General features: G+C 43.3%; 1 protein-coding gene across 1 annotated transcript in view; it reads left to right on the forward strand.

Annotated features, from left to right (window-relative positions):
* Positions 1–116: 116 nt before the first annotated feature.
* The window catches only part of ASXL3 (ASXL transcriptional regulator 3), a gene marked incomplete at both ends in the record, with an annotated part of 133,353 nt that continues 118,153 nt past the window's right edge, over positions 117–15,316 (forward strand). The window contains one exon of the mRNA XM_082479292.1: positions 117–170. Within this exon, the coding sequence (XP_082335418.1) occupies positions 117–170 (54 nt within the window). The remainder of the gene's footprint in view (positions 171–15,316) is intronic.

Genomic DNA, 15,316 nt, shown 5'->3' on the forward strand with positions numbered 1-15,316 from the left:
GGCTCCAGAGCTCGGTGTCACCGTATCATTGTCCGTGCGGAACCCCTCCGGGCCCCCCCGCCCCCCCGTCCGCCCTCCCCCCGCCCCCCCCAGAACCACCTCAATGAGATGCAAACATGAAAGACAAGAGGAAGAAGAAGGACCGCACCTGGGCCGAGGCTGCCCGCCTGGTAGGTGCCGCCGGCAGCATTGTGTGTGTGTGAGTGTGTATGTGTGTGTGTGTGTGTGTGTGTGAGTGAGTGAGTGAGTGAGTGAGTGCGTGTGTGCGCGCGCCGCGCGCGTCCCGCTGCCGCCGCCAGCCCGGCGCGCTGCCCGCCGCTTTGTTGCCGGCCGTTGGGGCGAGCGTGCGTGTGAGGGAGGAAGGGAGGGGGAGAAAGAGAATGAGTGTGTGTGTGTGTGAGTGTGTGAGAGAGAGAGAGAGAGAGAGTGTGAGAGAGAGAGGGAGACCGAGGGAGAGTGTGTGCGAGGGGCTCGGTGTGAGAGGGAGAATGAAGGAGTGTGTGTGTGAGGGAGGGTGCGTGTGAGGGAGTGTGTAAGTCGGGGGGGGGTGTGCCTGTGAGTGTGAGGGGGTGCGTGTGCGGGAGTGCCTGTGAGAGGAAGGGTGCGAGTGCGAGGGTTTGCGGGGAGTGTGCGAGGGAGCTTGTGCGTGTGCGGGTTAGTGTGTGAGGGGAGAGGCCGGGGTGCCCCAGCGTGAGGGGGGCTCGGGCGTGCCTGTGTGTGTGTGTGTGCGTGTGTTTGCGCGGGGGTGGCGGGGTGCCGGCGAGAGGCTGCCTCCCCCCGGCGCTGCCGGGGCAGCCTGCTCCCAGCGTGGGTGAGCCCGAGCTGGCGGTACGGGCAGCCCTCTGCTCTCCTCCCGTCCCCGCCTGGAGAGGAGAAATAGCTACATCCCTTCTTCGGTGTATGTGTGAGGAAATGCCTATTCTTTTCTTCTTTTGCATGTGTGTGTGTGTGTGTGTGTAAATACCCAGAGATTGTTTCTATCTCTGCAAGTTCATGCATCAGATATCCCAAGAAAATCCCTCCTTTTAATTCTAGAGAAAAGTGAAATATCTGGGAATTGCCTCTTCATCCCTTTAAGTGCCGACAGGAGGACTGGGGTGAGGGACGAGGACGTTAGAGAGAACTCTGTCCTGGGATTTCCCTTCGCTCTACTTCCCCCCGCTGAGCAGGGAAATATCCAGGGCAATCAAACCCACTTCTGGAAAGGCTCTGTGGCTCTGGAGACCTAGTCCATTCCCACTTCATTAAGAAACTGTCACCCTTACCCTACTGTATCTGTTTTCATGATTCCGTATTATTGTTTGCTGAGTGTAATAGAGCTCATTGTTTATGTTGTTTTTCAGTTTCAAGAGTATGTACAGTTTCTCTCCAGTCTAGGAATTTTACAACAAATAGTTACACACAATACAGTATGTATGATTGTACACGTTTGTATGTGTGTCTTCTGCAAAGTTGGGTCTGGTTCAGCTTCAGTTGGGTGCGTAGAAAGATGACAAAGCTAGAAAGACAGGCTGCTGGTTGTATTGCTTTTTGTATCTATGCTAACTTTATTCTTATCCATCTCTGATACAGACTTAATTGCTTAAGTAACATCTGTGCTAATGGTGCATCTTTTTTGGTAATCGGTGTTGATATCCTACTACTATTATTTGTTTAGCTGTGAAGCACATTTATTGTTATAATGTTTTCACCTTGTTGTATGAATGCCTACGTAGGAAGTTCAGCCTCTCTCTCCTACGTAAATAATTACAAGGTATTAGACAGACACTACCTATAGATGTCTCTGTAAGCTGTACCGAGGTATTCTCATACGCTTGGCCAGTGCTAAATTCTGATATGGCTCATTGTACATCCTACAACATTTTGTAATAATGCGGCTTTAGCGAAGACGTTCTGATACAGTGTTGTTACTGTCCTCTCTTATTTCTGACAATTGTAACAAAAGTTTAACTGCGGTAAAACACTTGCCTTTACCAAAATAATTTTGGCAGTGAGTGTTGCTACAGTACTTGTTTCTCTGTGCTTTAAACTGGCAACGTGTATTCAAAGTCTATAAAATACGTCAAATGCTGTTCTAACTTTACTCTTTCAAGTTGCTGCTGTGGTTGCCACTATAAGCTGTATTTTGTTTGACAAATGTGCATAAAGGAATTTTACTATGTATCGAGTAAAATGGCTGTTTGCATGTGGTCCAATATATGGAAAAGTTTAAAGCCTCTGGAGAACAAAGGCTGAGCCAGTCCTGAGGAGAAGGGCTAAGACTCTCTCTTATTTTCATGATGTCATATCACCTCACACTCCTCCCAGAGGGGGCATGATTCGCTAAAATCAAGTAAAAATGATACACTGCTGTATATAAGTGGTGGAGATACACAAGGTCCACAGTGTGGTTTTGTCTAGCTTCGTGGGGTTGCCCAGTTGTGGAGAACTTGTCCCAAGTCTATTATGTGAATGATATATAGTGCTGCTCAGACCAGCTACGGTCTTGCACAGAGTTTTACTTGTATAGTGACATATGTTTGCAGATCACAATGAAAGATTGAAGCCAAAATTGCCACTCCTTACAGTGTTTTATGTTAGGACCCTGATGGTTCATTATGACTTCGTCTTCTTGGGATACATCAATAATGTATTACTGCAAGGTTTGATTAAATCAATTTCTTTCCAACGACAAGTAAACAATGAAGTGATTGATACCTACTCACAAAAATGACTCATGAGTTACCTAGATCAATATGTTGTAAAATTGTATGCTGCTGAATTATTTTTAGGATCAAGAGGTTGAATTGATACATAAAGCAAATGTATGGATATTTATGTGTTAAATTTTCTACAAAAGCCCTTACATTAAAACAATATCGTTCTTTCAAAGTGAAGTGCTAAAAAGTATGAAATGACAGAGGTAACATTGCTTGTGTTGCTTTTTCACTCTGTTGTGCACGTCTGTGTATTACAATCCAGACTTTAAACGACATACTTGCATGCTAGTTTCCCAAGTACTTCAAGTTCACTCTCTTGAGCTGCTGATTTTTCATTTTATTTTCTTTGTTTGATGTGAGGTGCCCTACTTAATTTTCTATACACCTTTCAAACTCAGTGCTAAAATATATTTTTCTTTTATGTTTCAATCGTACATACAGAGCTATTATTAGCAACACCCAGTAGCTTCCCAAACGCAAATGTTTCTATAGTTATAACATGCCTATGAAGTTAAGTATTTTGACCTCTGTTTTACCCATGTAGAGTTGAAGCATGGAAAGATTAAGTACCTTACTCAAAGCTGTGCAGGAAATCTGTGGGAGAGGCAGTTATGGTACCAACAGCGTCTCCGTAGTAGTTCTGTTTCATAGTCATAAAATTGTCTTCCTTCTGTGGCTACACTTTTGCCTCATTCACTCTCTATTACTATTTTCTCTCAGTAATTATGAGAGAAATGGATATGGTCATGTCTCTATATTCAATCTATATTGAAACTCATAATGTACCATGTAATAGTTATGGATAAAAAGGAGTACAAAAACTGGACTCGAGCCTGAAATCATTACACAGCTCTTCATCTCCCACATTCATAATGAAAGAAGCAGAAATACTTTAGAAAAATATACTACGTGACAGTCTTAAAATACATTGTAATGTGTAAGTCTAAGTAGTGAGGTTCCAAACTGACAGTCAGTGTTGCATTTGCTGTTTCTTGGTATTTGATTAAAGGCTCTTTGAAAACTTAAGTTCCTGCAATGCAGTGTTTTTTCTAAGCTGTTCCCTTAATTTTTAAAACATAAGCGGGAAAGGACTCCCCTTATATTCAGCTCTTGCTGTACATACCGTGTATGTGATACAGGCAGTAAAACAGGACCCACTGGCATGTCCTGTATTGGAACTTGTATTTTGTGGAAGAAGTCTCCTGCAGAGAGTTGAATCTTTCTGTCTGCGACATGCTGCTTTTGTCCTCATGCAAGTCTGCTTATCTTAGGGCAAGGCATAGCCCAGCTTACAAGCATTCCTGAGAAATGAACGCATGTGCAGGATCAGTGGAATGGTGGCATACCACTAACAGTTCATGTTACAGTACCCATTTTGTAGAACATGCATTTTTATGGACAAAATTGCAACCTGTCTTTACAACCTGCCAAAGGGCATATCTTTGATGTAAACCCGATATGTCAGCTCACTTTGTACTTTACAGCAGACTACAGCAGTGCTTATGTACAACCTGGGCATTATCTCCATACCAGTTTTCAGCTTTTTGTGTCTGATAAACTAAGATAGAGCACTTAAAAAAACAAGAACAAAAGAAAATATTTAAAGGAAGGAGGAGAAACATCCTGTCTTTTCTCTGTCTTTCAGTTGATCCTCATTTGGTGAAACCGTATTGTTGTTTTCTGGTCATAGGTGGAACTCATAGAAATTGAATAGAAAGGTTAAGCACTTGAGTAGTTTAAGCAATTTGTAATGATTCCTTTCAGTTGAAAAAAACCTGTATCTGTTTAATTTCAGCTGTTCTTAAACTTGCAAGGACTCTCAAGCAGTTGCTGAAAGTCCCGAAATAGTGAATTCTGCCTCTTAACAATTTCATGCCATAAGATACTGCATAAAAATTATCAAAATGAAAACTCATAGAATACCGGGTTGGAAGGGACCTTAAGGATCATCTGGTCCAACCTTTCTTGGCAACGGCGTGGTCTGGACAAGATGGCCCAGCACACTGTCCAGCTGAATCTTAAAAATGTCTAACGATGGGGAATCCACCACTTCCCTGGGGAGATTATTCCAGTGGTTGATTGTTCTCATTGTGAAAAATTTTCCTCTGGTGTCTAATCGCAATCTCCCCAGGAGTAACTTGTACCCATTACCCCTCATCTTTTCCATGTGACTCCTTATAAAAGTAAAATGTGAGTGAGTCTTCATCTTCTTTGTAGCCACTCTTTAAATGCTGGAACATGGTGATAAGTTCTCCCCTAAGCCTTCTTTTCTCAAGGCTGAACAAACCCAGTTCTCTCAGCCTTTCCTCATATGGCAGGCTTCCCAGTCTTTTGATCATTTTTGTGGCCCTTCTCTGGACTCTGTCCACATCTTTTTTGCATAGTGGGGACCAAAACTGAACACAGTATTCTAGGTGTGGCCTGACAAACACTGAGTAGAGTGGGACAATAACTTCTTTCTCTCTGCTGGTGATGCCCTTGTTGATGCAACCCAGCACCCTGTTGGCTTTCTTTGCCACTGCAATACACTTTTCACTCATATTGAGCTTGTTGGCCACCAGGGCCCTCAGGTCCCTTTCCACAGAGCTGCTCCCCAGCTGGGTAGATCCCAACCAGTGCTGCACTCCTGGATTTTGTTTTCCTTGCTGAACTTGATGAAGTTCTTGCTAGGCCACTATTCCAGCCTGTCCAGGTCTTCCTGCAGGGTGTCTCTCCCTGCTGAAGTGTGCACTTCCCCACTCAGTTTGGTATCATCAGCAAACTGCACCGGGGTACGCTTGGTACCATCATCCAGATCACTTATGAAGACATTAAACAGTGCTGGGCCCAATGTCAATTCCTGGTGGACCCCACTTGTGACAGGTTGCCAGTTTGAAAAGGAGCTATTTACAGAATCACAGAATCACAGAATCATCAGAGTTGGAAGGGACCTCTAGAGATCATCTAGTCCAACTCCCCTGCTAAAGCAGGATTGCCCAGAGCACATTACTCAGGACTGCATCCAGGCGGGTCTTGAAAATCTCCAGGGAAGGGGACTCCACAACCTCCCTGGGCAGCCTGTGCCAGTGCTCTGTCACCCTCACCGTAAAGAACTGTTTCCGTGTATTTGAACAGAACTTCCTGTGTTCTAACTTGTGCCCATTGCCCCTCGTCCTGTTACTTGGAAACATTGAAAAGAGCCTGGCTCCATCCTCCTTCAACCCACCCTTTAGATACTTGTATGCCATAATAAGGTCTCCCCTCAGCCTTCTCTTCTCCAGGCTAAAGAGTCCCAGCTCTCTCAGCCTTTCCTCATAAGGGAGATGCTCCAAGCCCTTAATCATCTTAGTTGCTCTTCGCTGGACTTGCTCCAGCAGTTCCCTGTCCCTCTTGAACTGGGGAGCCCCAAACTGGACACAGTATTCCAGTTGTGGCCTCACCAGTGCAGAGTAGAGGGGGAGAATGACCTCCCTCGACCTACTGGCCACACTCTTCCCTATGCAGCCCAGGATTCCATTGGCCTTTTTGGCGACAAGGGCACATTGCTGGGCCATGGATAATTTACTGTCTACCACAACCCCCAGATCCTTCTCCTCCAAGCTGCTTCCCAGCAGGTCCGCCCCTAACCTGTACTGGTGCCTAGCATTCTTCCTCCCCAGGTGCAGGACCTTGCACTTGGTTTTGTTGAACCTCATTAGGTTCTTCTCTGCCCAGCTCTCCAGCTTTACCACCACCCTTTGGGTATGGCCTGTCAGCCAGTTGCCCACCCACTGCACAGACTGTTTGTCTAGACTGTAACGCATCAGTTTCTCTAGGAGGAGGCTGTGGGGAACCATGTTGAAAGCTTTGGAGAAATCCAGGGGGACAATGTCCACTGCTTGCCCCATATTAACCAAGCAGGTTACTTTGTTGTAGAAGGCAATCAAGTTTTTCAAGCACAATTTGCCTTTGGTGAATCCATGCTGGCTTTTCCCAATCACATCCTTCATTTGACTTGTGATAGCCCCCAGGAGGATTCATTCCATAACTTTCCCAGGGACTGAAGTAAGACTGATGGGCCTATAAGTTCCTGGATCCTCCTTTAAGCCCTTCTCATAGATGGGAGTGATATTAGACTTCTGGGATGTCCCCAGATCTCCATGACTTCTCAAAGATTATGGAGCGTGGCCTCGCAACAACGTCCGCCAGCTCTCTTAACACCCTTGGGTGGATAATGTCAGGGCCCATCGATTTGTATGAGTCAAGTTCCTGTAATAGTTTGCATACTAAATCTTCCTTCACTGATGGTTGGTCTGTGTTTGCATCAACCTGGATTTTTGTTCCCAAGGCCTGGGGCCAAACAGTGCTGGTAAAGACAGAGGTGAAGAAAGTGTTGAGGACCTCTGCCTTTTCAGCATTGTTGGTGACTAATTCACCTCTCCTGTTAAACAGTGGGCCAATATTTTTTATCTACCTGAAGAAACCTTTCTTGTAGTTTTCAACATCTCTGACCAAGTTCAATTTGAGCTGAGCTTTTGCTTTTCTAATTGCATCTCTGCATGCTCTGGCAATGTCCTTGTAGTTCTCAATGGATATTCATCTGCTTTTCCATCTCTGATACACTTTTCTTTTGGTTTTGAGCAGACTCAGAAGCTCGCAGTAAAGCCAAAGGGGTCTCTTGCTCTGCCTACTTCCCTTACCTTTAAAGAGGATGAACTGTCTTTGTGCTTCCATGAGACCATTCTTGAAGCGCTCGCTAACTCCTTTATCCTCCATGGAAGCTTACCACAGAATCCCTCCCAACTGAGTTCTGGGCGAGCTGAAGTTTGCTCTTCTAAAATCTGAAACTTTTACCTTAGTACTAACCTTCAGCATGCTCATCAGGATCCCAAACTCCACAATATTGTGGTCACTGCAGCCAAGGCCATCACTAACCAAGATATTACACAGCAGGTTTTCTTGGTTTGTGAGTAGCAAGTCTAGTAGTGCCTCATTTCTGGTTCTCATATCTAACATTTGTATGAGGATGCAGTCCTCTACACATTCCAGGAACTTGATGGATGACATGTGAGCTGCTGTATTGTTCTTCCAACAAATGTCTGGGTAGTTGAAGTGACCCATAAGAACCTGGTTCTGTTGACCCGAAGCTTGCTTAAGTGACCCAAATACTGCTTTGTTGGCCTTATTGTCTTGGTTTGGAGGTCAATAGCGGATGGCTACGGTAAGATCCCCCTTGGAGAAGACCCCTCTAATGTTGACCCAGAGGCATTCAATAAGGCTTCTACAATTGTCATAGTTGACTTCTGTACATTCAAGTTTCTCCTTCACGTAGAGTGCGACTCCCCCTCCTCTTCTTCCCTGCCTGTGTTTATGGAACAGCCTATAGCCATCCATTGCAATCCTCCAGTCATGTGAGTTGTCCCACCGTGTTTCAGTTATTCCTATGATATCATAACTTTCTGATTGGGCAGAGAGCTGTAGTTCCTCCTGTTTGTTCCCGAGGCTGCGTGCATTGGTATACATACACTTGAGGTGACTGGTCTTCGGGTTTTTATCTTAGGAGGCAGCTAAGGAACATTTGTTGCTGCTCAGGTTGTCCTGGTTTATTCCCTGGTTGATTGCAATGGTGTAAGCATTGCCACTTTGGACTCCGCTCCCCAAGTCCTTCAGTTTAAAGCCTGCCTCACCAAGTTGGCCAGCCTGCTGCCAAAGATTCCCTTGCCTCTTCTAGAAAGGTGGATTCCATCCCTCCCTAACAGGCTATAGTCAGCGAAGAATGTCCCATTGCCGTAAAAGTCAAAACCCTCGTGATGGCACCAGCCACGAAGCCAGAAGCTGATTTACATTATAGGTCTATTTCTGGGTGGACCCTTTCCTCTAACTGGTAAAATGGAAGAGAAGATAACTTGGGCACCAATACTTTTCGCTTGCACCCCCTGGGCTTTGTAGTCTTCCTTGATTCTGCCCGGGTTCTGGCTTGCGGTGTCATTTGTGCCCACATAAAAGAGCAGCAATGGATACTAGTCTGAGCTCTTGACAAGTTGTAGCACCTCTCAGCAGCATCTCAGGCTTTAGCTCCCGGAAGGGAGCAGACCTCTTGGGACACTCAGTTAGGCTGGCAGATGGGCACCTCAGTGCTTCTTAACAGTCACCCACTACAAGCACTCATCATTTCTTTTTGTAGTAGCCACTGTGTGCTGAGAACAAAACATGTCCAAGGATACTGTGCCACACAAGAACCGATAACAGTTTTAAGTCTGTAGCAGTGATCCAACTTTTATCGTTTGACTGCCAGATGCAGGTGAAAGAGACCTGAATAAAATGAGCAGAGGCTGCTCACTTTCAGAATGGAGAGCTCAGCACATGTATGAAGCATAGAATATCTGCCTATGAAGGGTGATAGTTTATGGTAATATTTTAAAAGGATTTTTTATTAATAGCTGGCCCTTATTATTAGCCTCTTCTCTTTCCTGTAAGTGGTGTTTTGAAACACAGTTCAGTTAAGTCTCTACCTGAAAGAGAAAATCCCAAGCATGAGAACAGTAATGCTTGTTGCGTTATTCATATGTTGGACCTCCTTTCCAGTATTTTTGCTTTTTCTTCTCCAAATTTCATTCTGAAAGAAAGGTTTTCTTGTGTTACTGAAGACTATGTCCTTTATGGTGCTATGGAGAGTCCTCATGGTTCAGGTGACGTGTGCATATTGGATAAGTACTATTGATACCTTAATTCTTGTATTTCTTGCACTAGTCTCCTGACAGGATCCAGCTGTTAATTAAGAGTTGTTCTCTTGCTCCTGTAAACTTTATGAAAATTATACTAATTAATTAAGGAAACCAATGCTGAAAAAATCCCTGAAAAACAACAAAAACCCATTGGAATTGTTAGTTTGCATGTTACCGTTTAATGTGGCTGGCTGTCCAAAAGCTGATTCTTGCTTTGTCTGGTCTGCTAAGATAGTGTAGTTGAAACAGATCATATAGCAGTGTGGAAGTATTTTTGCATTGCATCTTCATATTTGAAGACCATGAGTGAAACAAAAAATTAGAAGAGTAACGTCTGTGTGGCTACACCATTGATGATAATCCCTTTGACTTTTATCTTAAGTCTTTGCTTTTGTTACTACAAATAACGTTTTAAAGCATTGTGTGAAAGGAGCTGCGTGTATCTTTAGAAGTGGGAGATTTGATGTAACTTTGTTTTATGGTATTAAGGATTTCTTTGTTGTTGGCTTAGCAGAGACCTACTATTATTTCCATATTTGTTCTGAGTTAATTCTTTTTAAGACATGCAGAAACATTGTGGCTTGGGAAGTTTTGATGGCCTTTGCCTTTGATCCACAATCAATGCTGCTTTGAAGAGCTATATTTTGTTTTGGTTTGCTCTAGGGTTTCCTTCAATTTATTTTATTCAAAGTAAATTTTGCACTTGTTGGACAAGGTTTAGTCTATACTTATTTTTTTTTAATTTTACCTTCTGTGATTGTGTTTAAAGTGTCAGTATTTTGTTAGCATGAATAATGCAGGAGTTATTGTGGTTATATATTTTTTATTTTAGAGGGTGATCTACAATAAAATATAAATTTAATCTATTTCAGCTATTGTTTGCATTCTTCTAGGGCAGGTTGAAAGGAACGAGGTTCTAACTCTTGAGACAGCCCTTTGACCCTTGGCATCACAGACCTTTAGGAAGGCAGGAACCCAACCCAGGAATGGGACTTGTTCTCAGTAATGTCACATTACTTCTATCAAAGCAGGGTAACATCAGGGAAGAACCTTACAGGAACCTAAATATGAGCATTCCTCAACAATATGACGGTGTTCTTAGTGCCTTAAGGTATGATTTAATGATCACTGTTATAATGAATGCTTCCAGTGGCTCCTGGCTTACCTCTCTCTGTAGAAGAACCAATATTTTCCTGTCATACTCATGTTTCTGTTGAAGTGACTGATCTGTGTTTTTCTTCTTCCAGCAGTTGACAAGTTTCTCACAGACAAGATTTGGTCAGTTTCACGTGGAACTGATGTAATCACAGTGAAATAGTTTCCACTAACCACACCCAAGGCCCTATCCACTCTTTGCAGCTAGGTTGCTCTGTATCTGCTAGTATAGTTCACCAGTTCCCTGGATCAAACTATGTCAGTGCAGCATCCTTGTCTGGACCAGGTAGCATGCTCTCCTCAAGGAGAAAATCCAAACTCTCTGTACTTCCTGCTGTAGCCTTTCTTTGTTCTTTATGCTGCGACCAGTGGATTACAGTTACTTCAAGAGTCATTTGCTAAACTTGACCTCTTGGCCTTGGACTAATAGTTTGTTGTTTTTTTTTAATGTTGTAAGCTTCAAAATGTTTTCCATTTTCCTGGGTGTCGTGATGATAATTTTGGCATTCCCTGTAAATAGCAGTGGCCTCTTCTTCTACTGTCTTCTATCAGGACCTGGGAGAAGGTGTGATTAGTGGAAATGATTTCTTTATGATTCTGTGTGTTCCAGTTGAAACTGATCAGACCCTCCTTTTGGGAAACTTACAGACTGGAGGAATCAAATATCACAGAATCATAGAATAGGTTGGGTTGGAAGGGACCTTTAAAGGTCATCTCGTCCACTCCCAGCCCCACCCTGCAATGAGCCTTAACCATCACTCTGGAACAGTCAGCTTCCAATGCAAAGGCAGAACAACTTGGAATAGAGCCAGCTCTAACCAACACATCCTGGTTCAGCCCACTTCCTCATCCTATGAGTTCAGGTAGCAAATCTCCATGCTGTTCAAGGACAACAGATTGGCCATAGGGGACCCATTTAATCTCTTATCAATCAACTTTGAATGAGAGTCACCCTCCCCAAAGAAACCTAAATCATCGATGTACTGCCCCTCTGAGGCTGCTCTGTCTTTGCCAAGTCCTGCTAGATAGTTTCCTATTGATGGAGTTTCTTGGGAGGAGTTGTACCTGCTGAGAACGTAAAAAGGGTAGGGAGGTGCCTTCTTACTGCGGCTAAACTTAGTTTTGAAGGGATGACCTACGCATCTCTCTGACTATTATAACTTAAGCAGACCGGTACCTAAACATATCCACTTATGATTATAGTACTTTAGCACAGACATCATAAGTATCAGGAGACAGTTAATAAGCCATCTGGCAGTGCATGCCTTCTTCCTAGAGCATCTTTGGTGTCAGTGCACTGATTGGGGTTGAGGACTGCACTTAGTGTTGGAGGGATCTAGAGCAGCACCATTCAATTTGGTCTAAGCAAGCTCTGGTGTTTCTGGCATTGGAACAGGAAACCAGAGGGGATCTGATGTTTTCATCCTTTTAATGTTAAGAGTTCAGCTTGCTTTAATGGCTTAAACTCAGTAGGACAAAGTCTGCGTGGAACCTGGCATGTTGCTTTCCTCAATATCAGAGGACTGATAGGTTTTTAACATATGGGATCCAGCTGTTACATTGCAGGTTCTGAGTCTGATGTGGCATCTTGTAGCTCAGGTGTCTGAGGAGACTTGTTTTGTAGTGTAGCATTGAGTTTAGTTTCTGTCTGACAACCTTTGCCAGGATTGGCGACCACAGTTCAGGCTGTGCTTTGGAATCATCATGGGTGTTCACAGACTCATTAAGAGGACTGGGCTATAGTTCTCTAGAAGACATTCCAGGTCACGTCCTAGATTATTGTTCATGATTTTGGAGCATCAGAAGGTAATTATTACATACTCTGTTTTAAAACTTGTCCTCCTATATGCATAGATTGGTCTAGCCAAGCCTGTGATGATGAGAATCTCCTCGCTGCTTGCAGAGGCTCAACTCTAGAGATCATTATCCTGTGGATGATAGTTACATCCTATAGAGCATAGTCTGACTTACAGATAACGTTTTCTAAACATCTACAACTTCAGTAGTGTTCCTTAACAGATAAGCGTCTTAAGGTAGTAGATGACTTGGTTTGGAGAACTTACTGTCGAACCTATTTTCTCTCTTGTGATCTTCACGGAATCACGGAGTTTTCAGAGTTGGAAGGGACCTCTAGAGATCATCTAGTCAACTCCCCTGCTAAAGCAGGATTGCCTAGAGCACACTACACAGGACTGCATCCAGGCGGGTCTTGAAAATCTCCAGAGAAGGGGACTCCACAACCTCCCTGGGCAGCCTGTGCCAGTGCTCTGTCACCCTCACCGTAAAGAAGTTTTTCCGTGTGTTTGAACAGAACTTCCTATGTTCCAACTTGTGCCCATTGCCCCTCGTCCTGTCACTGGGAACCACTGAAAAGAGCCTGGCTCCATCCTCCTTCAACCCACCCTTTAGATACTTGTATGCCATAATAAGGTCTCCCCTCAGCCTTCTCTTCTCCAGGCTAAAGAGTCCCAGCTCTCTCAGCCTTTCCTTATAAGGGAGATGCTCCAAGCCCTTAATCATCTTAGTTGACCTTTGCTGGACTCGCTGTCCCTCTTGAACTGGGGAGCCCCGAACTGGACACAGTATTCCAGTTGTGGCCTCACCAGTGCAGAGTAGAGGGGGAGAATGACCTCCCTCGACCTACTGGCCACACTCTTCCCTATGCAGCCCAGGATTCCCTTGGCATCCCAGGATTCCATTGGCAATTTCATGGCAATTCCACTTGTTTAAGTGTAGACGGGATCAGGAATTTAGTTAAGCAGTCATTCTAGTCAGGGTTTATATTGCTTTATCCTGGTTAGCATCTTATATAACTTGTTGTCTAGAGAGGGAAAAAAACCTTAACCAAAGTATGCATCAACTATTTGAAGGTAAAACTTTTACTCGGTTTCATCTGACTTAGCAGTCTGAAGACCCTGCCTAACTGTGTAGTGATTCACAGTAGCTGGTGAGATGCCTTGTGAAATGTTTACAGAATCTAGTAAATCACAGTCAGTCTTCATGTCCCGTATGATTTGTTCTTGCCTTTATGACTTGAACCTTCTTTATATAAGATGAGGCTCTACCTCTATCATTGTATTACGAAGGTACTTAACTTTATCCTTCATTAAGTGATAACTGTTTCAATTGTTTTTCTTTCAGTTCCATCAGTTTTAACTGAACAAATTCCACATCCAGATGTTTCAATACATCTAAAGATGTCTATTTTTAGATAAATGTTAATTCTTTTTATGTCTCAAAATTTCCAGTTATCCAGCTGCCGGGATATCTATTTACATTGCTATATCAGAGAAGCCAAGATTTCCTAGCAAGGGTAATGGGAGAAAATAGACCCTTATTGACCATAGTCTGCTGTCATTCTTCTGGACCAAGATTCTGGCAGCGATCTCAAAATTATGACACACACTGATCACACCAGCTTCTTTCATCTCATTTGTCGTTTCTGTCATTTAGAAATTCTAGACAGGCAAGACCAATGAGAACCTCTGTGGAATTTGGTGTTTAGAGCCAAAAAAGCATCCTAGAGCATCACTTCAATAATCGTAGAACTTATAATGATAGAAAATAAAGACGGAAAAGGCCTCAAGGTCACCTTGTCAGTTTAGACTTGAAAATAAGACACACGCCCCAAATTAGTTTTAGTTTTGTGAAATCAGTAAAATAACTTGGTAACTTTCATTACCTGTAGGAGCTAGGACTTCTCTGGCGTCTGCGAGAATCTGGTCTTTTTGTGGAATTTCACATCCTACTTAAAAAATGGGAGAACTGGTAGAATGAAATGATTATGAAAAGTTGTTTGATGGGTGTGATTTAGAATTCAAATGCATCATTACCTCTTTTTTTCTGCCAGTGACTAGACAGAAAACATCAGTTTTCTTGTACATATTGAGAATTTTGTATCTATTTCATGGTGCTCATTCACATTCTCTGCTTTTTTGAGACTTTTTTGGACTTAGCCTCTGGATTTTTTCAGCAGTTTGATGTAGCAGTGCTGCAGCAGGTTCATACTTAGAGCAGTAACACTTAATGCATTCTAATCTATTTCATAATTTGTTTCATTCATCATGCTGGTTTTTTAGACATCTTGCAAGCACTCATCTTCTGTTTTAAAATGAAAAAAAAAGTAGAATAACATAGTGTGTCTCACTGTCTAGCTGTGGAGTAAGCTCAGTAAATCACTGTTGAAGATATGTTAATACCTTTCTGTTACTGGCTTCAAGATGAGCCATGGCTCCACAAGTGTGTACTTTCCTGAAGATGTCAGGGACTACCAAGCCTGGATTGTTCATGTGCTGAAGTCTCTTCATTTGAAACTTTTTTTTTTTGGCCAAGAATAAGAAAAATCTGTGTAACCGATTTTGCTACATTGGCGATCCTTGTCAAACAGGTTGGTTGTCTTCCTTTTGTCCTGTTCCCGGGATGCTGTGCTGTCAAGTTGTGTTGCATTATTAAACAACTCCTGTCTGTTAAGCACACGTTAGCAAAACAGCTGGACTGTTCAGCAAGTGCTTGGGTCCATCAGGCCAGATTGTAGAAAAGAAAGGGGCAGCAGTAGTAGAGACCATAAATTGTCTTTTATAAGGCTACTAATCTTTTAAAGTAATGATGGAGATTCTTGTAATGATTTACTTCACCCTGCCCAGTACATCTGTGCAGCTGGAGACTTTGAATATAGATCACAGTACAACAGTGGCCTCCTAGGCAATAGCTGAAGTGCCTTTTACCAGGTATCCCAGTAGAAAATGTTTGATGGGAGGACAGAATAAGGATTCCATGTTT

This window comes from Vanellus vanellus, assembly GCF_965231255.1.
Source record: "Vanellus vanellus genome assembly, chromosome: 2".
NCBI lineage: Eukaryota > Metazoa > Chordata > Aves > Charadriiformes > Charadriidae > Vanellus > Vanellus vanellus.